The sequence below is a fragment of the Micromys minutus genome (assembly GCF_963924665.1).
Source record: "Micromys minutus genome assembly, chromosome: 28".
Taxonomy (NCBI): Eukaryota; Metazoa; Chordata; class Mammalia; order Rodentia; family Muridae; genus Micromys; species Micromys minutus.
In genome coordinates, this window is record NC_137963.1 from 40,419,437 (window position 1) to 40,446,502 (window position 27,066).

At 44.2% G+C, this 27,066-nt stretch overlaps 1 protein-coding gene across 1 annotated transcript; it reads left to right on the forward strand.

Moving 5' to 3' along the window:
* The first annotated feature begins 3,073 nt into the window (after positions 1–3,073).
* Positions 3,074–26,853, forward strand: DCAF12 (DDB1 and CUL4 associated factor 12). The gene is made up of 9 exons (XM_080940077.1): positions 3,074–4,382; positions 5,394–5,648; positions 14,895–15,101; positions 16,267–16,327; positions 18,137–18,330; positions 19,357–19,422; positions 21,503–21,665; positions 24,266–24,444; positions 24,911–26,853. The coding sequence occupies exons 1-9, from the start codon at positions 4,305–4,307 to the stop codon at positions 25,067–25,069; spliced, it is 1,362 nt and encodes a 453-aa protein (XP_080796203.1). The 5' UTR covers positions 3,074–4,304; the 3' UTR covers positions 25,070–26,853.
* Positions 26,854–27,066: the final 213 nt, after the last annotated feature.

A 27,066-nucleotide genomic window follows, 5' to 3' on the forward strand; every position in this document is an offset into this window, starting at 1 on the left:
CCCAATACAGAATGATGTGAGCCACCATGTGGTTGTTGGGAATTGAACTCAGGATCTCTGGAAGAGCAGCCAGTGCTCTTTACCACTGAGCCATCCTTCCCGCCCCAAGGGGGAAAATGTTTTTAATGATAGAAGAAGAAGCAGTTACGGTATTTTTTAAAGGGGAGGAGGCATTCCTAAGGCTGTGAGCTAGTGTGCTGGAAAAGATAGATATTCAAAAGCCAACAATAGGGAATTTTGATTGTCTGTTTGTTGTGTTATTCCTCCAGATAAACACAGGCTCAAGGAAGCTAGGCCTGTGGTGAGCTACATCCCTGACCCTCACAGGTAAGTACAGGTCTTCTACTGACCACTGGGTGTCTTGTCCCCTTTTCGTGTAAGGACTCCTCAGAGCAGTGTGTGGTGCAGGAGAGGCAAAGCAGGGTGTGGATCCCCTGGACCTCACCAGTGGATGTTGCTATAGCAACGGAAGACAGTAAGGAGGGGATTACGTGGTCCTCCACCTCTAATGCAGAATTCAGTGTTGTGGTTAGACAAGCTCCATCTAATTCAGGAAAATGTCATGAACAAGTACTGCAACCAGTTTAAAGGCTTGGAGAATAGTCTCAAACTCAAAACTCATCTGTATACTCACCGTTTATTTATCTATTTATTTAGAGACAGGATCTCACATAACCCAATCTGGTCTTTAACTCCCTATGTAAGAGGCTGGCATTCAGTTCCTGAACTGCTAATTTTCTTGCCTGTAGCTCTCTAGTACTGGGATTTTAGTACCAGTGTCTGCCTGCTTTCCTGGATATATACCATTTTTTTGTGTGTTTGTTTTTGCTTTTGTGTTATCTGGGACAAAGTCTCATATAGCCTAGACTGGCCTCAATCTCTTGTTACTCCTGCTTCCACTGGTGCTGGGATTACAGGAGTGAACCACCACTTTCAGCTTTACATGTCCATTTTTAACGTATTTTTTAAAGATTTATTTATTTATTTTATGTGAGTACACTGCAGCTGTCTTCAGACACACCAGAAGAGGGCATCAGATTCCATTACAGATGGTTGTGAGCCACCATGTGGGTGCTGGGACTTGAACTCAGGACCTCTGGAAGAGCAGTCAGTGCTCCACCTGAGTCTGGGTCTTGAGTAACTTGATAGACCAGAGCTTTTCCTGTAGGTAGCAGCAGAATGAAACTTGTGGGATGGCATGGCTGCATTTTTGGCACTGAGGTAGAACAGACAGATCAGAAGTTTGAGGTTGTTCTTAGCGCCAAGTTCCAGGTCATAGATAGTTAGATAGAAGGATAGGAAGTTTAAAGCTAGCTTGGGAAACAAAAACTTCTTAAGAAGAAAAGCCAAGCTTGATGGTTCATGTCTGTAATCCTAGCTCACAGGAAACTGAAGCCAGAGCAGAGTTAGAAGTCCAAGGCCAACGTGGCCTACAGTACAAGCCTAACAACTAGACAAAACAAACAAAGGGAAATTTAGCTCGGCTGGAGGAGAGCTTGCCTAGCACCCACAGCAGCAATAGAGTCACAAATAAGAGAAAATCAAAAGTTCAAGATCATCATTAGCTAATCTGAGCTAGAGAATTGGGGTTGGGGGAAAAAAAGAAAAGGAGAAAGAAGAGGAAGGAAGGGGCTGGAGAGACAGCTCAGCGGTTGAGAGCACTGACTGCTCTTCCAGAGGTCCTGAGTTCAATTCCCAGCAACCACATTGTGGCTCACAACCATCTGTAATGGAATCTGATGGCCTCTTCTGGTGTGTCTGAAGACAGCTACAGTACTCATATACATAAAACTCTTTTTTAAAAAAGAAGAGGAGGAGAATGGGGAGGAAAACAAAAGGTTAAAAAGATTGTGAGTCAGGGATATAGCTCAGTGCTAGCATTTTCCATGCAAGAAGACTTAGGTTTGATCAGCAGCACTGAAAATTACTGTAAGGCTGAGGGTATAGCAGAGTGGTAAAGACCTTGCTTAGCATAAGAAAGGCCTTGAGCCCATTTGAGCGCCCAGCACAAAATAAATAATCTTCTAAGTGGACCTTTTCCCCATTTCCACAGAGATGATGATCTGGCTTGTGGATCTGAGGATAATCCTGAGATGTCAGTGTGCAGGACAACTTACAGAACGAACCTACAACAGGGGCCTGTGTGTCCAGACTGAAGACACCAGGAGTTCAGTCCCACTCAGCCTGAGCCTGGAGATTCTCAAAGGGTTCTAGACTCTTGTCCAGTGAACTCCTGGGTCATCTGGAGAATTGTGAGGCAAGACAGAACCAGAAGACTCAAAAAAAAAAAAAAAAAAAAAAAAAAAAAAAAAAAAAAACCAGACTACTACAGCCCTGCCCACTCACAATGTGTTTATCTCTGAAGACACAAGCCTAATCAGTAAAGATGGGACTGCCTCTCCCAAGGTAGTATTAGGGGTTAGTTGCAGTGCTGACTTGGGATGGTGGTACAGAATTTCAATCTGGAAATCAAATCAAATCTTCTTGTAGGCAGAACTGCAGATGGGCCAACACAATTCCCTGGAGGTCTGAGGCCTGAAGCTGAAGGGACCAGCAGGTAACTGGGAACCACAGCCTGAGGCCAGTCAGTCTCAAGCAAGAGCATCCTGCTTCCTCCAAGGGTTTCTTTGCCTGAGGAGAGTGGAAGTGTGCACTCACATTCCTTCAGGATCTTCAGAAAATGGAGGCAAGGGTGATCCAGAAGCCCTACCCCCTTTGTTTGGTGACCAGTGCCCGTCCAAACTAGGCATGCCAAAAACGACCACTCTCTTTTCTGTGGTTTAAGATTTGACTCCTTAATGGAGGTCAAGCCTGGGCTCCAAGAGAAAGGCAGGCAATGATGTAAATTATAGCATTGGGTCTATTTCCTGAAACACAGGACAGTGACACTTTGACAACAGACCTTGAGGACCTAAATAGGGAGACATTTTATAGAAAGAAAGTGACTTATTAAACTTGAACATACTTTTTATCCAGCATTGGGGAGGCAGAGGCAGGTGGATCTCTGTAACTATGAGGCCAGACTGATTTGTATAACAATGGATGGGGGGGGTAAAATTACTGGAGAGTAAAAGAGAAATGGAGAATGAAATCTGGGAGACCTGTACCACAGGTATGTGAGGCAGCCTGCGTTAGCTTTGATGTAGGAAAGTCTGATCATACCACTGCCTTCCTACCCTGAATCCATCTTGAAGGAGTGTGAAGTGGGGTTCTCTGCCTCCCTTACAGTGTCTAATCTTTCCTGAACAGTGATAGTTTGTGAGAAAGTGCTAAATGTAAGGCTACTAGTTGCAGGAGTAAGAAATATTTTCTGAGGTATAAGGGTTAGAATCTGGGCTCTATCAGCCATAACTCATTCTCAACAGGCTAACCGAAAAGACAAAGTGTAAGGGAAAACTTTAAGAAAGGAGATGTTAACATGGTTACATTGTAAAGAACAAAGACATTCAGTGTTCTTCTCTTATCCAACTTCATCTTCGGGGCTGACATGTGGTTTAGTTTAGGCTTAAAGGCAGGACCAAGGTGTGCTCGTATCCATCAACCTTTCATTCAGTTTCTCTGGGCAGGTAGTCTTACAAGTTTTCCCGAACTGGGAAATATCTTTCCTGGAGTCAAGTTCCTCTGTTGGCTGGCATCTGTGTCTTTGTCTCTTCTTTCTCCTAGCATGAGTCGCTCAGGAAAACTGAAATTTCTTAGAGTCCAATGTCAGGGTGTCTAGAATATCTTTAATCCTGCCATGATGGTCACAGATTTAAGATTGGCCCCACAGCGAGGCAGTTCATGCTTACTTCCGCATGCCAGAGGATGAGCTGGCCGAGGTCGGAAATGCTCCGCCAGAAAGCTGGATTCCTTTGGCCACAGCTTGGCTACAGCTAAACCGCCATTGGCAAGAGGCAAGCGGAAGTTCTCCGAGGACATCAATTCTCCTTGCTGCCCTTAAGTCCCGCCTCTCGGGTCTAGGCGGTGTCTCCGTGGCGACGTGCTGCGAAGTGCGGCTGCGCAGGAGTGACGGGGCGCGGGCGAGTGGGAGGGGGTGTTTTGGTTCTCGCCGCTCGCCGTCCTTTCCAGACCTGGCGGTAGGAAAGCTGCTTGTTCCTGCTTTTCCTTCCCCTTCCCTTCCCCTTTCCCAACCCGGATTTTCCCTCCTCCCGTTTACGCGCCTCATTTTGATCAGCTGCTGCCCGGGATCCGGGCCGGGCGCCCGAAAGCGCGCGGCCCCAGGGCCCGGTACATGACCCGCCGCCCTGCCGCCCCTCGCCTCCTCCGCCCCATGTGGCTGCGGGGCCACGGCGGCGCTGCCCACTATGGCCCGAAAAGCAGTTAGCAGGAAGCGGAAAGCGCCTGTCTCGCCTGGAGCCGGGAGCGACGCTCAGGGCCCGCAGGTGAGGGCTCACAGGCCCGGGTCATCACCCAGCAGGGGCTTAGGGTGTTCCCGCTGGGAGCAGGAACCTGGGGCCAGGGCGGGACAAGAACCGGAGCGGGGACTGTAGAGCTGTGGCTGGTCTTCTGCTGTGTACTGGCGAGCAGGCGGGCCGGAAGGGTGAGGAGCCAAAAGGAAACTCCAAAATGACGCCTTCCGCTGGAAGTCTGCAGCTAGGGATAGAGCTTCAGGACCTCCTCATTCCTTGAGGAAGGAGAAAATGAAGACAAGGGGAATCGGAAGTTACGGCTTTCCGAAGTTACTGGGGTGGTGACCGAAGTCTACCTTCCAGTGGCACTAGGAATATGGGCCGATTGTCTCTTATCGAGGAAACCATCTCCTAAGCTGGGTGCTGGTCCTTTTGGGTCTTTAGACGCCTAGAAGAAACACCAGGTGTCATCTCTATACCGCCCCCTTTGGAGAGGAAGGCCTCTCGGACTTGGGATTCCGAAGCAGCTTACCCCGTTGGTATTTGATTTTTCGAATTCTAAAACTGCCCGCAGCGCAAGTCGCGCGGAGTCAGATGAGCGGCCATTGACTGTACATCCCTGGACGATCCGAGACCCCAGTCTGGCTCTTTGAGCTATACCCTTTATGCTCTACGGGGTGCACAGGAGGAGAGGGAGAAGGGGGCTGGGTAGAAATGCAGCCCAGGTGGGTTCGGTAATAATGGACTTCATTTCCTGAACTATCAAGGACACCTGAGTATATACTATTTCTGAGTCTTGCACTTTGCTCGGAGGTCTAGTTAACCTTTCACCCTGTTTATCCATTTTCTAAGTACATTTTTATGAGAACCTTATTTCAGTGCTAGACAAGTTAAGCTTTACTTTTCTGGGATACAAATCTTCTGTTAAATTTTTGATTGTGTAAATCCTGAAGGACGAATTTATGTTGGTTCTTTTGTAACACAGTCAGACTTCTTGTCTTGAGAAGTGGCCAAACCTCTGATTTCTGATGTTGACTTTCACAGTTTGGCTGGGATCACTCGCTGCACAAAAGGAAAAGACTCCCCCCGGTGAAGAGATCCCTAGTGTACTACCTGAAGAACCGTGAAGTCAGGCTACAGAATGAAACCAACTACTCTCGGGTGTTACATGGTTATGCGGCACAACAACTCCCCAGTCTCCTAAAGGAGAGAGAATTTCACCTTGGGACCCTTAATAAAGTGTTTGCTTCTCAGTGGTTGAATCACAGGCAAGTGGTGTGTGGCACGAAATGCAACACGGTAAGTATCAGGAGGGCTCTTTGTCTTTGTGTGGTTGTTTGACATAGGGTTTCTCTGTGTAGCCCTGGCTGTTCTGGAACTTGCTCTGTAGACTAGGCTGGTGTCAGACTCAGAGATCCAGAGCTGGGATCAGAGGCATGCACCACTGTGCTTTTTTCTTAGGTCTGAGATGTATGCCTTGATTGATTTACTCTAGCGCCTTTTACTGTTAATCTTTGATGTTAGTTTACTTCTTTTTGTGAACAGAGTTGGAATTTATTAAGAGATTTTTAATTAGAAGTGTTAGGACAAAGAGGGGCTCGGGAAAGAATAAACTCTAGTGTCTGGGTTCTTGAGGGAAAGGTGTTTCCATCAGCTTCTTTCCCTCTGTTCTCTTTCATTAATGGCCTTGTTCTCTTTTTTTCTGTTCCTTTTCTCACTTCTGAGTCTTCTGATCACCTCAAATGAACATGTGTTTTAGCCACGGCTTTGTGTGCCGCTGCTCTAGTGTTTTAGATAAGCAGTTTCAAAGAAAGGACAGAAATTGATGTCAGAGCATCATTTAGGGTACATAATAGTGACAACTTATTTGCTGTGTACCAGCCTTTGACATATTTAGAAGTATTTAGCATTTGGCCAAAGGTAGAGATGCTTTTTTACATATTAGAATCCACATGTAGCATTTGGGAGTCTGAGGCAGCAGAATTGCTTAAGTTCCAAGTCTGACAGGACTATATGCTTGAGACCCTGTCTCAGAACAAATAAAATGCAAAGAACAGTTTTAAAGAGAGTAACAGTTACAAATAATTGGAGGGGGATCTTACCAGTAACCAGTGTGATGGTTAAGAGCAAGAAGAGAGTCGGGAGTGGGTGTGGTGCTGGCTTCAGCTGTATACATACTTACCTTGGGACACTACAGAGAAAATGAGCATGGCTCCTCCACACGTATTGTACACGAGTGTGTGAAGTGTTTTATCTTAGGAAATAAAAGTGGATATGATTAGAATAGAAAGGTACAGATGGCAGACAGTACAGAAGCTGGAGATGTTAGGACAGGACTGGAGTTGGGTAAATGATTCTGTCTAACCTTCCTTCCATTTTTAACTCACCTAGTGTAAGGTTAGAATGATGAATAAATTGACCCTGAACTAAAATGTATCTGGGATTATTTAAAAGAGAGGTTACTCTACATCAAGAACTATGAAATTGTTCAATGGACAGATGCTGCCCAAGCCTAATTAATTCCCAGAACCCAAAAAAAGGTGGAAGAGAACTGACTTCATAAAGTTGATTTCTCTGACCTCCACATGCCTGCAGTTGCATACTCTCTGAGATGTACACCACACTTAGAGCACACACTAATAATAATAATATAAATTTTAAAAAAGTACTGCCCAATGTAAGTAAAAGTGTTTTCAAAAAAGACAAAAGCTACCAAATACCATAAGTACTAGTAGTGTCTTTATAAAGGTCATAGGCAAAGTTTTAATCAGCTTTGAGGAAGGAAATAATACTATGGTGGCTTGGACCAAATTTTCACTTCTGTTAAACATTGTCTTACACATAACACTTTCAAAACTAGGTGCTGTGAGCAAGCCTGCACAAAACTTCCTTTTTCTGATTTCAGTCTTGCCTTGTGGTTTTGGAAACTGTCATTCTTGATGCTGGAGAAAAAGTGTAGAAAGGGTGTCTCCTGTTTCTTTTAATAATCTGTTGACAATATTTTGAAGATGAGTATATTACTAATCATTGAATTTGCTCTTGAAAATGTTTTTTAACTTGGCACTGGAGAGATGGCTCATCAGTAAAGAGCATTCACTGCTTTTTGAGAGGACCTGGGTTTGATTCCCAGCCCTATATGGTGGCTCACAGCCATCTGTATTCCAGTTCCTGTCTTTTGGCCTCTAAGGGCACCAGGCACATGTGTGCTGCATGCAGACAGAACACTCATACACAGAACATAAGTAATAAATTTTATAAAAAACGTTTAATACCTACTTCTGTCTTCCTAAGTTAAAAATCTATTTTAATTATTTTTTAAGTTTCACATGCGTTAGTGGGTGCTACATTTGCCACAGTGAGCATATGGAGGTCAGGACAGGAGTTGGTTCTCTCCTTCCACCACGTGGGCTCTAGGGATGGATCTCATGTCCTCAACCTTAATGACAAGCTAAGTGCCCTCCTCACGTCCTTGTCCTTTGTTTGCCCTGGCTGTCGTGGAACTCCCTGTGTAGACCAAGCTGGAAGATCTGCCAGCTTCTACCTCCTCAACACTGGTATTAAAGTTGTGCAAGCACTCCTGTCCCCTAATTTACACTTGATACCTGTTTCTGTCTTCCTATGTCTTTAAGATGTAACATACTTAGAAATAGTGGAGGTTGTCCTCTTTTGATTTGAGGCAGGATCTTACGTTGTTCAGGTTGGCTTTACTATATATCCAAGGAACCTTGAAAATCTTGATCCTCTACCTCCATCTCATAATTGTTGGGATTATAGACAGGTACTACCACACCTGGCTGTTTTAATTTTTATATGTATGAATGTGCACCATATGTACAGAGTACCTGAAGTCAGAAGTGGGTATTGGATTTCCTAGAACTGTAGTTACAGGCAATTGCTAGGACTCAAACCTGTGTCCTGTGGAAGAGCAGCCAATGCTCCAGCCCCAGCTGTTATATTCTTATTTCTTTGTTTTTAATTCTCTCATACATTATATCCTGACCTCGGTTTCCCTTCCCTTCAATCCTCCCAGCTCCCCACACACACCTCCCCTCTCTCCCAAATCCATTGCTGCTCCATTTCCCTTCAGAAAGAGCAGGCCTCCAAGGGATAGCAGCTGAACTAGGCATAACAAGTTATAATACCAGGCACAAACCCTCATGTCAAGGCTGGACAAGGCAACCCAGTGGGAAGAAAGGGGTCCCAAGAACAGGCAAGAGTGTCAGAGACAACCCACATAACCAAGCTGGGTTTTCTTGTTTTGTGTTTTTATTGAAACAGGGTACCCTATCGTGTGACTTGCTTTGTAGACCAGGCTGACCTCAAACTCAAGAGATCTGCCTGCCTTTGCCTCCCAAGTTCTGGGATTAAAGGTGTATGCCACCATACCAAGTACTGTTTTGTTTTTTTGTTTTTGTTTTTGTTGTTTGTTTGTTTTGTATTTTATAGTGTTTTCTCTTTGCTCAGCTTTTAGGATCAAAGCAAGGAACCAAGAACAGTTTTTACCCCCCAGCCCTGGCTTTGTACACCACCACCCTCACCCCAGCTCTGTACTTGGCAAATACTTATTTTTACCATTGGTCTTTGGTTCTGTTGATGAGGCAGTCTGATCTCATGTAGCCTTGAACTCCTAAGCCTGTTGTCTCTACCTTCTACCTGCCATTGGTTTTATTTCTGAGGCAGGTGGGTAGATGGGTAGATTAGACAGACAGAGCTGTTCGGGAGATTGAGATTCCAGTACAACAAGCTTTGGATATCTAGAGGAGAGTTGGAATAGGTTAGAATGTGAAAACCTTTATAGGGGAATGGAGAGACAGGATAATTAGAGTAATGCTCTGCAGAGAAGAAAATGCAGGAGGAATTGCCAGAGTTTTTACTAGAGATAACAGACTAAATCCAAATGATAGAAGGAGAGGATAGGGGACTGGAGAGATGGCTTAGCAGTCACTGACTGCTCTTCCAGAGGTCCTGAGGTCAATTCCCAGCAACCACATGGTGGCTCACAACCATCTGTATTGGGATCTGATGCCCTGCTCTGGTGTGTCTGAAGACAGTTATAGTGTGATCATATAAAATAAATAAATCTTAAAAAAGAGAGAGAGAGGATAGAGAAAGATAGAAGACAACTCAGGTAGGACCTGAGGTAATGATGTGCTTTGATTGGTATTTAGGAGAAGGTAAAATCTGTAGTCTGAGAGTTACTAATTTTCAAGATTATTGAAATTGCTGTGTTACTGTGAAAGACACTTTGCCTTCCATCACTTAACCCTTCCTTTAAATTTCACAATTTTATTTTGAGTATTTTCTGGGCAGGTATGGGGCAGTTCCTAGTTTTCCTGTGATTTTACAAAGGTGAGTACTATTGAGCCAAAATGGTTGAGGACCTTTGTTCTTAAAAGGGGAGCTGTAAGCATAACCTTGGGGGACACCTGTATTTGCAAGGGGGACACTACAGAACAAACTGGGAGACCAGAGGGGACAAATACAGTACAGAAACAGTCGGGGGAGGGGGAGGTGGCGTAGGCGTTTTGTTAGCTCAGAAGGGTTTGTTTAGGGTAGTCTGGGATTGCCTTGAGCTCCTGGTGGTAGTGTTGCCTCTTGGTTCTAGTTCTTGAATACTGGGATAATGGGCTAGCTAGCTTTTTGAGATGAGGGTTTTCCAATGTAGCCTTGCTGCCCTGGAACTCGATGTGTAGATGAGGTTGACTCCTAACCCCCTTGGTTCTCCTGCCTCTGATTCCTGAGCAAGAAACCACACCTGGCAAAGATACTAAATTAGGGAAGAATTCATTTCTCATCATCCCTTCTAGCAAGAAACTATCAGGGAGCCGTGTAGTAAAACAAGTAAGCTAAAATCCCTCACTCTAGCTAGGAAAATGTATATTGTAGGAGGGAAGGGACCTCCTGGTAAGAGGTTGGAAAAATTTGTGTCAGGTGTTTAGGGAGAAGTCTTAGCAAATAGCTCTGTTCTCTGAAAGGGATACTGTTGGGAAGTAAAAAGTTGGATTATTTATATACCTTGTCTAGAAGGATGGTAAAGCTGTAATTAGTAACGATGAAGCAGCTACTCTTAATTCACCAGGTTAGTCTGCTGTGGCTTTGACAATAGTCATGTTTGATCTCCAGAGATGATTGGAGAATGGCCCGTTCAGATACTGATGTTCTGTAAAATTAAGTTTTATAATCGCTGCATTTGGTTGTCAGATAGAAGGGAGAACTTGGGGGCAGCCTAATTTTGAAGGTAGAATGATTAAACATTAGTGTTGAGAAAGCAGCTGTAATATTAATGATTTCAGATGATCAACTCAAATTACCAAAATCATAATTAGTGCAGTTTTTCTCCTTCAGTATATTGTCAAAATCTTTATTGTTCAGGACTATACCACACTGCAGGTGATGTCAGCCCTGACCTCTACTGTGGGGGCCAGAAATGTCAGTTTCCCTCTCAGCGTCTCCAGTCACCCTAGTGAACTCACAGGTGCACTACCACGCACTTTTGAACACTTGTACTTCTGGTTGATAACATTTGCGTAATTTAATGCGTGATCCTTTTATTTCAGGTGTAGTTTATTTGAGGTTTGGGCTGCTGGATATGTGTTGGTACCCATGGCCTTCTGTCCTAGCTGGATCTTTGATAGGTGTTATTGTCAGTGCCAGGATTACTGTTGTATGCCACTATGCCAGCACCCGAGTATGGTCCATGGGAAGTTGTAGGGTAGGGGTGTACAGGTCAGTGATGAAGAACATACTTACCATGAGTGACACCAGTATCAACAGTGAGAAGAAGCCAGGCAGTGGTAGCATACTCAGGAGGCAGAGGCAGGTGGATCTTTGTGAGTTTGAGGCCAGCCTGGTCTAGGGAGTTCCAGGACAACCAAGGCTACACAAAGAAAAGGTTTCCTGTGAAGTTAGACAAGTTTGTGCTGGTAACATCCAGGACTACCCCACCTGAACCTTACACATATTACTGTATTTTCCTGTTCTGAAAGATAAGAGAAACTGGCCTAGAACTCAGGCCCTGATTCTCTTATCTTGGTTGTCAGATTCTTTATATTAACCATAGTTCTCAGGCCTTTTCACTGAAACAGCCCTAAGCTGATGAGTCATATCTGGACAGTCCTGGGCCAGTGTGAAGATTTTCTGAAGTTCTAAGATAATCTTTAAAATACCGTTGTAAGCCAGGCATGGTTGACCTTGCCTTTAATCCCAACAGTTGGGAGACCAAGGCAGAACGACTTGTGAGTACGAGGCTGCCATGGACTGCTTGGTGAGGTTAGGTTAGTCTAGGCTGAAGAGAAACTGTTCTCAGCTTAAAAAATATATGCTAGATATACTGTTTATAATAATATTCTATAAATCATTGTTTGAGTTGGCTAGTAGTGGCACATGCTTTTAATCCCAGTACTCTGGAGGCAGAGGCAGGCAGAGCTCTCTGACTTTGAGGCCAGCCTGGTCTATAGAGCAATTTCCAGGATAGCCAGGGCTACACAGTGAAACCTGGTCTTGAAAAAAGTATATTACCATTGTATTGATGTAAAAATACCTTGTTTATGGGAACGTAGCTCAGAAAAGTACTTGAGGCTTAGGGTTCAATCCAACCCAAATACTTTGTTGGGGTGCTAAAGTCTTGTATCTGCTGATTAAATGGTCACCCCCACCCCCCCAGAAGATGAGGTACCAGTTTCTTGTAGAAATCAAGGCAACAAATACATATATGCCACCATGTCCAACTTTTAATCATATGTCTATATTAAAACTTTGGGGGCTGGAGAGATGGCTCAGCGATTAAGAGCACTGACTGCTCTCGCAGAGGTCTTGAGTTCAGTTCTCAGCAACCACGTGGTGGCTCACAGCCATCTGTAATGGGATTCGATGCCCTCTTCTGTGTGTCTGAAAACAGTGAGAGTGTACTTATATAAATAAAAATAAAACCTTTAAAAAAAAACACTAAAAAATATTTGGACACAGGATAAATGTTGAATAAGGAATTTATTCATTAAATGCTAGTGTGTCTATATGATAAAAGTACTTTGTGGCCATGGAAAATTATGAAGAAAGCTACATACGGAATTCCAGTACAGTCAGTCAGGGCTTCATTAAATAATAAATATCTTTAAGACAAAATCAAACAAGCCTGGGACAAAGTAAGATAAAAGCCAGCCCCAGACAGTGTGGCTGTGCATGCCCCGCCCCTCCAAATGCATAAAAATACCAGAAGACCTGGGTTCAGAACCTGAACATACACAAAAGAACTATGGTGCTCCAGCATGATGGTTCAACAGGTGAAGGCACTGAGTTTAATCGCTGGGACTCACAGGTAAAGGGGAAAAGTTAACTCCTGAAGGTTGTCATCTGCCCTCCGTGGGTTTATCATACTACGTGTGTGCGCAGCCATGTGCACAAATGGTCACACAAATAGGCATGCAAGGTATGACCAAGGTGCGTTCATTATGTTAGGTTAGTTGATGTGGAAAGGCCTGCCCTAATTGTGAGCTAGGGGACTGAACAGAATAAAAAAAGCTAGCATTCATCTCTGCTTCCTGACCATGGCTGCCTCAAGCTCTTGCTGCCATGTGCCATGCGTTTTCTTGATAAGACAGTACCTGGAAACGGTGAGCCAAAATAGCCCTCTAATCCGCTACTGTGGCTAGTTATAACAGTGAGGCAGATGGCTAACAAGCCTATCTTTGCTATTTGGCACACCGATTGTGGTACTGTGGTTTCATTTCTTGGTCCAGCTTCTTTCCTTTACTCCCTCCTGTTTTGGTTTGGCTTCTTCTGTCTGTGTGACACTTTTGTTTTTCTGTGTAGTCTATTGTCCTGGAACTCACTCTGTAGGCCCTCAGATCTACATGCCCCTGCCTTCCAAGTGCAGGGATGAAAGGTATGCACCATTACCACTGGCCTTTAATGCCAGTATCAAGATCTCAATTTATTTACATTTGTGGGTAAGGGGATTAGAGGAAAACACTTGAGGGAACTGATTCCTTCCACCATGTGGTTCTCAGGAATCTTGACAGTAAGTAGTTTACCAACTGAGCCATCCTGCTGGCCCAGAGTTGTGTATCTTCTTGTCTAGGAAACCAGCTTACCTTTGCTCTCCTTTCTATGGTAGATTCTATTTTAGAAAGAATATTGCATTTTTAGTAACTTTGTAAGGTTCCCTTTCCTTTTGAAAACCTTGGTCCTTTGGGTACATTTATACATGTCTTCACACCCCCACCTACATGTATTGCTTATGTTACATTTTCCTCAGCCGCAGCCTTTGCATGTTCTTCCCCTGTCCAAAAGGGAAGGTTCAAGGAGCCAGAGCCTGAGGCTTCCCTTGCTGTGCGCCAGCTTCTGGCTCTGATCCCAGTAGGTTAGTGTGTCGAGTATGATAGATCTACATCAGAGCCACACCCTTGTCTGTAGAAAGGTTTGTGCCAGTTCACCCGCATCCCTGTGCTTCCTGTGAGGAGGCAGCGTTTTCTGTCTGGCATAAGGCCTCGGTGACATGGCAAGTATGAGGGGTGAAGGTGTTGATATGATTTTGATTGCCTGAGTACTCTACATTTTAAATTACTTCAGTTTTAAATATCCTGCAAAACTAATCAATAAAGTAATTTCATACTACTATTTTTAAGGTTTCTTGTACTTAATCATGTGTATGGGTGTAAGTGTGTGTGTGTTAATGAAGATGTCTGTGTAGGCCAGGGGAAGTACATTCCCCCTAGAGCTGTAGTTATAGATATTTATGAGCCACTTTTCATGCTTAGAATCAAACAGGTCTTGCAATACCTGTTCTTAACCACTGGGCCCTCTCTAGGTATATGCCACAACATTTTATGCCAAACCTTTGTAGTACGGATAAGAAATAGGAAGATTCCAGCAAGGCAGCTGACTAGGCAAAGGCATTTGCCTGTAACTCTGAAGGGACTGACCCCATGTTAAACCTGGGCAAAATTTAGTACTGTTTTTTTCCTTTTCTTTTTAAGTCTACAGTACCTGGTATTCCCAGGTGGTCTCCAATCCAAGTACTAACCAGGCCCAACACTGCTTAGATTATGAGATCAGGTGAGATTTGGCACATCGTGAGTGGTATTGTAATCTGTTAATGTAGAATGTTAAACTTAACTCTTATTTGCATATTTTATTTGACTAGTGGCCTCAGCCATGCCATTAATAGTTGAGAATTCTGTTGGGTTTGGCAGCACATCCCTTTAATGAGCCTCAAGGCCAGATTGTTCTGCATAATGAATTCTAGGTCAGTCAGGGTTACAATGAGACTCTGTCTCCAAAGTAAATAAATGGTATGCATGGTGGTATATATATGCACTTGAGAGGCAGAGGAAAGTGGGTCTTTGTTTGTTGGAGGCCAACTGTTTTATATATTAAGTTCCTGGCTTGCTAATGTTATACAGTGAGACCCTGTTTCAAAATAGAAACCAATGAAAGTTCCCAAGGTCTGCTATATAATGGACTCTAATCAGACTCTCCATGGATAATTTAACAGTGTTGACTGAATTAAGTAGAAACTATTGTTTTATGTACCCTTTTCTCTTGCAGCTCTTTGTAGTGGATGTCCAGACAGGCCAAATCACTAAGATTCCCATTCTGAAAGACCGGGAACCTGGAGGTGTGACTCAACAGGGCTGTGGTATCCATGCCATTGAATTGAATCCTTCTAGAACACTCCTAGCCACTGGAGGAGACAACCCCAACAGTCTTGCCATCTATCGCCTGCCAACGTTAGATCCTGTGTGTGTGGGTGATGTAAGTTTTTCCATTAGAAGTAACTTTGTTTTAAGACATGGATCATCTTCTTACCTAGAGAGGGGTAGCTGACAAGGGGGTGAGGGTGGAAGAGAGCAGGTGGACGGAGATCAGGATCCTGTGGGTTAAGAACACACATGCTCATTTGATAGAAGGGACAAAATGGCAGATCTCTGTGGCCAATTAAAGTATAGAATGAAATTAACAAAGCCCTTGCCTTCAGTATAGTGTGGCGTGATAAAGTGGTCTCCATAACATGCCAGGGTGACAAACCATAGAGGAGTGGAAAGGAAACTGCAGGGGGCGCTGTTTCAGAGAGCAGTCAAGAAAGCCTTAGTGAGAGGACATGAGCACCAGCCACGGAGTACTCCAGGGGAGACACAGTACCAAAGTAGAAAGCTGGAAGCCCTACTCTCTGGACATTTTGTTTTTGTTGTTGGTATTGGGTTTTTGTGGAGTACTCCAGGGGAGACGCAATGCCAAAGTAGAAAGCTGGAAGCCCTATTCTCTGCACTTTGTTTTTGTTGTTGGTATTGGGTTTTTGTTTATTTTTGGGTTTTGGTTTTTTTGAGGCAGGGCATATAGCCCTGGATATCCTGGACATCCCTGTGTAGATCAGGTCGACTACAAACTCACTGAGCTCCTCCTGCCTCCCCTGTGCTAGGATTAAGTGTGTGCCCCCTGGGCATTACTGTCTGCAGGACTGCCAGGTTTATTCTACCTTTGATCTCCCCAGATATTATGATGTCTAACCCCACAGGTTAAGATCATCAGAGGCCCACGTTTTTCTTTGCCTGTTGTTGCTTTACATTTATTTATACATGTGTATAGTTGCACATGTGGAGGTCAGAGGACAACTGTCTTGTAGGCTTTCTCTGGTCATGGGAGTTGGTATCAAGCGCCTTTACTGCTGAGCTATCTTGCCCTGTTTTGTTCTGTGGCAGGGTCTCCATAGGTGGCTCATGCTGACCTGGAGCTTGTATCTTCTGCCTCAGCTTCCTGAATTACAGGCATATGCATCCCATTGCCTTTCATCCTGAAAATTTTTACAAGCTATTTGCGGTCAGACCTGCAGGCCTTTCAGAAGAATTCACTATGGCCCTTGTCTTACTAATGCTTGTTGTTTTGTTTTTTCCTCTCTGTCCCTGTCACTTACCCCTCTGAGGATGGACACAAGGATTGGATCTTTTCTATTGCATGGATCAACGATACTATGGCTGTGTCTGGTAAAGTAAAATCCCTCCTTTAGGAAGATCTGGTGTGTCAAAGGCAATGCTATGATAGCGTGATAGAAAGAGCCACTAAAGCCACCAGGGTCAGGGTGCCCTGCTTTGTTACTTTTATTTACTCACTGGTTAGGTGGTACTAGGTTGAAATCAGGGCATGCCTGTGCTGATGGGGTACCCTCATCATTCACTTTCACTCTCCAGGCTCCCCTACCTCCTGCCCTCACCACCAAACAGGGTATTACATTGTAGCCAAAACTGGTCTGGAGCTCATATGTGGTCTATACTGGTCTTGAACTTGTAACAGTTCCTTTGCCTAAGCTGTTTTTGTTTGTTTGTTGAGACAGGGTTTCTAAGTGTAACCCTGGCTGTCTTGGAACTCATTCTGTAGACCAGGCTGGCCTGGTGCCTGGTGCCTGTGAGTACCGGGATTAAAGGCTTACACCACCACTGGCCAGCTCTGCCTAAGAATTTTAAGTGCTGATATTATAAGTGTACTCACTACACTCAGCTTAGATTTGTGTGTCATTCCACCTCGTATTTCTAATTGACTATTTTGTGTGTGGTATACTCGTGCCTGGCACATATATGGGGGTCAGAGATATGACACTACTCTTAGGGTCAGTTCTGACTCTCTTGCCAACTCTTGGGAGGCAAAGGGAGGAAGACCAGGAGTTCGTGGGCAGCTTGGGCTACACAGAAGTCCTGTCTCAAAAATGAACTAGGAAGAGAGTGGAAGAGAAGAGAACACAAGAAGTAATTGTGTGTGCTTGTGTGTAAGTTGTCTCTGATGGTAACACATGCTCAGCACCGCTGCAGCGGGTAACACTTTGTCTTGTAGAACATTCAGAGAAAAGTTCAAAGAAAAGTTTACTGTGAATGTGTGAGGCCTTGGGAATGGATGCAGCGCTGGGCAGGGGCTACAGAAAAGAAAATGTGTTCGCTATTGCTGTTTGCTAAGGAAAATAATTTTTGAGTTTTGTCATTTAAAATTGAACTCAGGAGCCAAAAATGGTGGGGCACACCTTCAATGCAGCTCTCCTGCAGCCGAGACAGGCAGATCTCTGTGTTTGAAACTAGCCTGTACTATACAAAGCAGTCCAGGATAGCTAGGGGGGTCATAGTGATGTCATAAATAAACAGCTCAAGTCCTTATGTCCAGACAACTATTCTACTTGTGAATTTGTGAATTTCCAGCACAAAGTAACAGACCTTTTTTATATGAGGTCTTCTCATATAGCTCATGCTTGCCTCAAATTGACTCTGTAGCTAAGGATTGACGTTGAACGCCTCCCAAGGGCTTGGATCATAGGTATTATACCAGGTTTTACATGATCCTGGGGATTGCACCTAGGACTTCCATGCATGCTAGACATGTGCTCTATCAAGTTATAGCCCCAACACTAAGAATTTATTCTTGGCCAGGTATGGTGGTGCATGCCTTTAATCCCACAAGCAGAGGCAGAGGCAGAGGCAGAGGCAGAGGCAGGTATCTCTTTAAATTGGCTCATGGACCTCCCTAGGATTGAATATAAAGAGATGTTTCTGGGGGAAAATGTCTAGAGGAAGAAATCTAAACTAAGTATAATGGTTCATGCACTCAGGAAGCTGAGGCAGGCATACTGCTGCAGGTTTGAGGCCAGCCTAGGCAACAGAGAGAAATTTGTCTTAAATACTGCAATGTTTGGGGTGGGCTGTGTAGCCAAGCTTCAGTGCCAGGCTAGAAGTTGAAATGAAAGGCCCATGTCTTCTGTATGAATTATTATGGAGGGTCACTTATATCTGACATCTGAACATCCTACACTGCAGGCTCACGGGATGGGTCTATGGGACTCTGGGAGGTGACAGATGATGTGTTGACCAAAAGTGACGCAAGACATAACGTGTCACCAGTCCCTGTGTATGCTCACATCACTCACAAGGCCTTAAAGGATATCCCCAAGGAGGATACAAATCCGGACAACTGCAAGGTGCGGGCTTTAGCCTTCAACAACAAGAACAAGGTATGAACTCACTGAGGGAATTTCAGAAGCTGTCCCTTCTAACTTTATCCTTTCCCCTCCAAGGCAGTGCTCACTTTGTAAGTTGGCTTTAAATGCACAGAGAGTGTATCTTTAGAGTCTGAGGGATGCTGGTAAGCAGTTATATCTGAAGCCATGAAGTGCAGCCTGTGTCTGTATTTCTCTGGGTAGATCATAGTTTCCCAGTTTTTGGTCATAGTTTCCCAGGGACCACTCTAAGATAATCTTGCCTCACTTGCAAGTGCCTTTCAGGTGCTCTGCTTTTGGGTTTGATTTGCATACTGACCTTGTTTGTTTGTTTTTTGTTTTTTTAAGATTTATTTATTTACTTTATGTACCTGAGTACACTGTAACTATCTTCAGACACACCAGAAGAGGGCATCGGATCCCATTGCAGATGGTTGTGAGCCACCATGTGGTTGCTGGGAATTGAACTCAGGACCTCTGGAACGCTTAACTGCTTTTAACTGCTGAGCCATCTCTCCAGCCTCCTGACCTTGTTTTTAAGCTCCCCATTTTTCACTGCTCCCTTATCTCACACCTCCCATTGGTCACTGTGTCAGACTTACTGACCTCTAGTAAAGGTGTAGGCAGAATCCATGACTGGACTCAGACCCCAGAAAGGAGACAGGCTTCTATGAAATCTAACAAAGGACAGGACTTGATTCATTTTAAAAAATATTTATGTGTATAAGTGTCTTGCCTATATATGTGCATGGGTGTGTGTGAACACAATCAGAAAAGCAGCCTTTCACCTGAGCTGTGCTCTGACAGTCTTAAGGATGTCGGTGGAACAGGAAAATCGGTGGAACAGATGTGTGTTGGTGTGATTATTACACTTGCTTTGTAGAACTGAATATACGATATAGCTGCATACATGGGTGGTGTGAGAGCTTATCAATACAATCACCTGGGGGTGGGAAGAAGCCCCAGCCTCTTCCCCCACGTATTCTGGTACTTGAGTTTGCTGCAGATCATATAGTGACTTCTTTTTTGTTGCTCTTGTAGGAGCTGGGAGCAGTATCGCTAGATGGCTACTTCCATCTCTGGAAGGCTGAAAATGCACTGTCTAAGGTGAGAACAGAAATTGGTCATTTTATTTAAGTTACCTTAGGGTTTGAATACTGTCTTTCTCCCAAGGTCTGGGAGTAGAATTACAAAGAACATAAAATTAATTCTGGCATTGCCTTTCTTGAGGCAAAGTTTGTTTGGGGATCTTTCTTTTTAACTTATTCTAGTCTGGTCTTAAACTTGTTATCTTCCTACTTCTAAAGAACCGTCAAAGACTGGAAAATACCGACAGCCACTGCCATGCCAAAGCAAGTAAAGGTTCTTCAGACAGGATCTCAGTACAGACTGGCTCTGAATGTAACCAAGATTGCCTGATCCTCCGACTCCACCTTCCCAGTGTAGTGTAGCATCAATGGGCCTTCAGAGATCTGAGTGCAGGGCACTGAGGAAAGTTTCCTTTTATTAGGCCTCTAGTCCATAGTGTATGTGAGCACTGGTTTGTAGACTGACTGTCTATAAGGTTGTCAAGGTGGAAAGCCTGAATTAACGTTAGGAGCTCCTGGCAACTGAAAATTAATCAAACTAAAATGCATTATCTCTTAATCTTTTTAGAAAATGGAGTGGATTTTTGTTTTGTTTTTCAAGACGGGGTTTCTCTGTGTAGATCAGGCTACCCTGGAATTTGGAGATTCATTTGCCTCTGCCCCCTAAGTGTTGGAATCAAAGGCATACACCACTACACCCAGTTTGTTTTTTTTGTGTTGGTGAGGTCTTACTGTGTTACCAAGCTGGAGTAGACTCTATAATCCAGGTCACTCAAACCAGTGATCGTCCTGCCTCAGCCTCCCAAATGCTGGGGTCACAAAACTGAGGTGCCATCCCGATGTTTTGTTTTTTGTTGTTGTTTTTTTTCTTTTTAAGATCTGTTTATTTTATGAATGTGAGTATGCTGTAGCTGTCTTCAGACACACCAGAAGAGGGCATCAGATCCCATTACAGATGGTTGTGAGCCACAATGTAGTTGTTAGGAATTGAACTCATAACTTCTGGAAGAGCAGTCAGTGCTCTTAACTGCTGAGCATCTTTCCGGCACCCCCATCCCAATATTTCTTATTTAGTTTTTATTTCTTAAATGATTGGCTCACTAGGTAGCCCTGGCTTCTCTCAAGCTCAGGATCCCCACCCCACCCCCAGTGCCAGGATTACAGGAGACTCTTCAGTGAGACCTGAGATGGCAGTCACACAACTGAGAAGACAGATTTATTTACAATACTTGCTAGCGACTTTGAACAGTAAAGTGTGTATGTGGGTCATTTCTCCATGTCTTGCCCATGCTGTTTATAATAGCTGTAATAAGCTTTTTGTAAAGAGGAAACAAGGCTTAGGGAATTTACATACAGCAGGTAGAGATAGATTTCTCTTGTCCACAAGTGTCAAACGTGAAGGCTGACTGAGGCAGGTTACGTGGGTGGAGCCTGTCCTGTGGTTATGCTTACTCTGGCGTGTAGTTCTTACTCCTTTGGGAAATTAGCTGAGGGTATTCAGAAAAGAGCCCTTTATCTGAAGAGCAGTAAGGAGAGTGGTGGCTAGTCTTGTAGAAAGAAGAGGGTGAAACTAGGCCTTAGTGTCCGGGGTTCATTCCTAGAAATAAACTATAGTTCTTGGCTTTTCCTGGAATTCTGATTATTTATTTTTCCCCTGTCCCTAACTCAGAAGTTGTTAGTCTATTAGGCTTTGTCTTGTCCCTGACTTAGGTAGTTTGTGTGTAAAGGAACCCCCAGAGAATAGGGGGATATGTTCTATGGAGATGTGGTGAGGTATGGCGGCAAGGTTGCCTCTGGCAGACCCGTGTTGAAGCATCCCTTCCCCCTGAGGTATAGTATAGAATAGAGTTTATTCAGGGCATGGGGAGGGGAGTTAAGAGGGTAATAGGGGCAAAGAGTAGAGAAGTAGAGGCTGGCCATGAGCACATGGAGGCGGGGGTTGGGGGATGGAGAGAGAGAGAGCAAGAACAAGAGAGTGAGGAGGGGTTAAGCAGCCTCTTTTGTAGTGCCAAGTAACTGGGGCAGAACATACCTGGCTGTTACCAGTTAACTGGGGGGTGGAGTTTACAGAATCCTAACTGTGTATCTTCTCTATTCAGCTCCTTTCCACCAAATTGCCATATTGTAGAGAAAATGTGTGTCTGGCCTATGGTAGTGAGTGGTCAGTGTATGCAGTGGGCTCTCAAGCACATGTCTCCTTCTTGGATCCACGGCAGCCATCGTACAACGTCAAGTCTGTCTGCTCCAGGGAGCGAGGCAGTGGTGAGTCCCTGTGCTCCTTCGGGCTATAGCTGCATTGAAGTGGGTTTTCACCTTTTGTTTCTTGACTTCTTTATTTTTTAAAGATTTATTTTATGTGTGTGAGTACACTGTCGCTGTCTTCAGACACACCAGAAGAGGGCATCGGATCCCATTACAGATGGTTGTGAGCCACCATGTGGTTGCTGGGAATTGAACTCAGGACCTCTGGAAGAACAGTCAGCGCTCTTAACTGCTTGAGCCATCTCTCAGCCCCTTTTGTTTCTTCTTTGACTCCCAAACAAGAGCAGTGATCCCTATGTAGCAGTTAGAAGTGTTTGGTAACAGACTAGAAAAACTTAATCACGTGCTTGTGGTAACAAAGAACCCTTTGGTACAAACCACTGTGAAGAGATAAGCAGTTAGCACTTGTCCTCTGAGGACTAGCTAGGACCCACCTAAGCTACCTTCAGTTCTTCAGAACCGAATGACATTGGATTGGTGTGGGAGGGGGTGGGTCAGAAGACCACTTTTGGATGTGATGACAAATACGTACAACATAAGGTATGACAGTTACACCTGGAGAAGCCAAAGAAAATACTTGGTTTTGTTCTAACAAAACAAAGTGAGTGGAAACCTGTGCTTGTTTGTAAATGTTCTACCTCTTAGCCGCACCCATAACCCCAGCCTCTGACCAGATTGCATTTTCTAAGAGCCATCATCCACTTTCCTCAGTGGAAGAGACTTGTGCTGGTATTCTTTAAGAATACTTTGTTCTGATGACTCATTTCCTCTTACCAAGAATCCTGTGGAAAGCAGATCAGAAAAGTTAGTGGTTAAGACTACTTACTTATTCCAGAGAAGCTCCAGCATTCCTATTAAATGGGAACTATTCCAGAGTTCAGGCTCCAGCATTCCTATTAAATGGGTCACGACTTCTTGAAAAACTCCAGCTCCAGGGGATCTGTTACCTTTTGGCTTCTGAGGCCAGCTGCACACCTACACACAGTACACATAAGATTTTAAAAACTTATAAGTAGGGCTGGAGAGATGGGTCATTGGTCAGGAGCACTGACTGTTCTTCTAGAGGGCCTGAGTTCAATTCCCAGCATCCACATGGTGGCTCACAAACATCTTTAATGGGATCTGATGCCCTCTTCTGGTGTGTCTGAAGACAGCTACAGTGTACTCTTATACATTAAATAATAATACTTTTAAGAAAACTTAGAAGTAATAGGCTAAAGAATGCACGCCTTATGTCCCAGTACTTAGAAGGGAGAAACAAGCAGAACTTGAGCTGTATATCAGCCTGGCCTGAAGAGTTGAGTTCTAGGACAGCCAGGGCTACATTGAGACATTCTTTCCCAAAACAAACAAACAAACAAAAACAAACAAACCCGTACAACCAACAACAGCAAACAAACAAAACAACTTGTCTTTAATCCCAGCACTAAGAAGCAGATAGGAAAAGGCTAGCCTAGTCTATATAGTAAGTTCCAGGCTAGATAGGGCTATATGGTAAGACTGAACCCCACAGTGGTTAAGTAAGTTACCAGACTGGGGAGCAGTGAAGGTCTTCAGACTGTCAAATGTAAAGTTGATTGTTTTTGTCACTTTCTGTCCCCTTTCTCATATAAAAATGTAGTCCTTGCAGTCTTAAAAGGAACAAACAGTAGGGTTGCAACTTAGTCCCTTTTCTAAAAAGTATTATTCCTGCAGAAAACACAAAAGCAGTTTTGGGGGCTTTTGGTGGTGGTTGTGATCGTGGATTGTTGTTTGTTTGTTTGGATTCCATTTGTTGCTAGGGAAGATGGGCACCGTGCTGTTGATGGGAAGTAGTTAGGCTTGGTGGCAAGAGCCCTTACTGGTGAGCCCCTCATCTGCCGAAGCATTTATTTTTAGGTGGTTAGTATATGTACATCTAGAGAGTAGTGAAAATTGAAAGCTGAGGAAGAAATCAGGGTTAGCTGCAGTAGTGTACAGTGAAAAGCTTTAAGAGGTTTTATTTTTATTATCGTCATCATCATAATTGTTTTTGAGACAAGGTCTCACTAGGCTGCCTAACCTGAGTTTGGTATGTGGACCAAGTTGGCCTTGAATTCACAGAGATCTGCCTCCCCGGTTCTGGGATTGAAGGCATGCACCATCATGACTGGTCTTTAAAAGGTTTTGGTTACTGTTGATGGAGGTAGCTTGTGTAAGGGAAGTTCACAAAGGTCCCTCGCTCCACACAGATGTCAGGAGGTATCTATATCCATTGTACTTAGTCCATGGTTACAGGGTGTATTTTCCTTTTCATCCCAAGTAGTTGGTAACTTGACATAAAAAAAAAAAAAAAAAAATGTACCAATACTTCCTGTAGTGCTGGTAATATAAAGAGAATAGTGAGCTACAGTATATGTAATGTAATGGAGAAGAGCTGATTGTTATGAAAGGTGACGCTGGTGCTACTCAAGGGTGTGGATACAAAGAACCCACACACACTTAGGTTCTTTGGGGAAAAAAAAAACAAAAAACAATGTGGCTATTCCCAGCAATCTGGCTTATTAGCAGAGAGTTCTGTTTAACCATTGTCCTAGTGCCATCTGATAGTTCTCTGATTGCTCTGTATTTTTCTCTCTCAGGGATTCGATCAGTGAGCTTCTATGAACACATTATCACTGTGGGCACAGGGCAGGGCTCCCTGTTGTTCTATGACATCCGAGCTCAGAGATTTTTGGAAGAGAGGCTCTCAGCTTGTCATGGGTCCAAGCCCAGACTCGCAGGGGAGAATCTAAAACTAACTACTGGCAAGGGCTGGCTGGTGAGTAAGCCCAGACCTGAGAGGATGGTTGCTTGACAGTGAGGGATTGTCTCCCTCAGTTGTCCCTCCTCACTGGTATTCCATAGAGCAGAGAAAGACTCCTCTGTCTTTGCCTTTGTACCTGCACACTGGCTCCAGGGGGGGAAAGAGGCTCCATAAGGTAGTGGTGAGGATGCTTATCTTGGCTCTCTGTAATCTGGAAGAGGATCACAAAAAAGTGAAAGGCCCAGGAAAATATGCTGGTGCCTCAGATTTTCTCCAAGTAACTACAGAGTGGGAAGGCTAAGGAACCTTCTGTCATTGCTGCCAGTGAGTTATCATTAACAAGGCTGACTCTAACTGCTGTCTTGTAAAGACTTGCTTTCACGTAACAATTCTTTATCTGGTAAAAATGAGGCCAGTTTCCTTGAGAACCTGTCCCTTGCTCTTTCCTAGAGGTGCTAACAGTCTCCTCCTCTTCCCACAGAATCATGATGAAACCTGGAGGAATTACTTTTCGGACATTGATTTCTTCCCCAATGCTGTTTACACCCACTGCTACGACTCGTCTGGAACGAAACTCTTTGTGGCAGGGGGTCCCCTCCCTTCTGGGCTCCACGGAAACTATGCTGGACTGTGGAGTTAATGACAACTTTCTCCCAAAATGCAGATTTACACTAACTTCCACCCTCAGTTTTCTTGTTTGGTCTTTTGATTTCCCCAGCTGTGGAAGGCTCTCCTGTTTGTGCAAACACAGAGTTCAGGCAGTTACCAGGAAGAGGCTCTATGCAGAAATCCAAAAGCTGGGACATTCGTGGTCGGTTGGTGGCTTGTTGTTATAGGTTTTTTGTTTGTTTTCACTTTTTGGTAATTAGAGTTTTACTTTTTCCCCTTCTGCTTTCTCAAGCAAACACTGTTACCAATCCCTCTCTTATTTTTCCTCACATGACAACACTCTCCTTCCTCTGGCTTACGTACACTGAAATGACAAAGTCATTCTCACCCTTACTTCACTGAGGTAGGGCCCCTTTATAATTGTGTGGTGGCTCTCCGACTTTCTGTGAAAGTGTGGGAGCCGTGTGTGTGTGTGTGTGTGCGTGTGCGTGCACGTGCGTGAGTGTGCATGAGCCTGTGTGTCTGGTGGTACTGCATCACTGATACTACTTGGAGTGAGGATTATCTGTATTAAGGTATTTATAAATGAAACAACTTTACTCAGAGTCCAGCTTTGGGACTAGCCTGTATCTTTTTTAAGGTCTGACATTGTAGGAAGAGAAACAAACACAGGAGGAAAAAACCCTTGAGTTAGATTAGCAGAATATGGGGGAGGCTGCATCCCAGGGCTCCAAACCGATCCAGGCCTCCCTGTCCTTCCCACCTGTGTGTGCCCAGGCAAGAATATCAATGTGTTACTTCCCCTTCCTAACCTCCTGCCTGCTTAGCCCAGACTGCTTGGCTAAAACATCGAGTGTAGACTGCAGGCCACTTCTCAGTCTAGGTAAAGACAATCCTCTCCCCAGTCTCCTGCCTCTCACAGGGTCTGATCTGACCAAGAGCAGGCAGTCTCAAGCCCCACATGGTTGCCATTCATGACTCTAGGAGGAACTTTTCCATTCATGGGTTTGCTGGTATTTTCTATTTTGTTCTGTCCAGGAAGATGTGGTTTGTAGTGAGTGCTTTGTGTGTGGGATCTGTTTTCTCATTAGGATGGGGCTTAGTGTTGGGAGTCTCCTTCCTGCTCTGTTGGCTCATACCTAGGGTGTGACAGGTGCTGTGCCAGCATCACTGAATGTGACAGTATAGGTAAAATTGATAATTTGCTTGTTCCTCTCAGACTATTTATTTAGTGTGAGGGTTGTTGATTTTAACTTACAGCAACTGACTGTCAAGCCAGTTGTCTTTCACACATCATGTGGAAAGGAAGCTCTCCCCACCCTAGCATTCTGAGACATGCAGTGCTGCTCTGGTGGTACCCAGTCCTGAATCCAGTTTCTCGGTTACTCCCCAGTTCTTCCATTTTCTCTTTTTGTCAAAAGAGTATTCTCATAATGGTAGGGACTGCTGGGGGGAAGTGGAAGGCCTACTGTAGGATGCAGCATATCGCACAGGTTTTAGAATAATCATCCTATAATCTAGAGAAATAGGTGCTATGAACAGGAAATTAAGCAAAATGCTGGATGCTGTGAATCTTTTGTCTTAATTTTTTTCTATTCTTAAACTACAGGCTGTAGATGTCTTAGTTCTCACAGAACTTCTGTCTTTTTAAACAGACTTGTGTGTTTAAAAACAAAACAAAACTCTTGTAGGATGTTTTGTGCCATTGCCAGACCGTCTCCTGTGATGCTTTCGATTGTCTTGAGATTTTCTGTTTTTAAAAATGTAGCATTTGACTTTTTTGCCAAGGAAAAATAAATACTATCCTAGTGCAGAGCTGTATTGAATGACTATATATGGCAAAGAAGCTGCAGGAAAGAGGCCCTGGGGTGCAACTGAGGGCCCCTGTGCCCAAGGGAAGTAGTGTAGGACTCGAAAGAAACGAGTGGCTTGGGATTACATGGGTGGTGACTGAACAATCTTCAACATAAGTCAGTCAGTCGGTGATGGACACTGTATCACTCTTCATAAGGTAGGGCACAGTGGCCA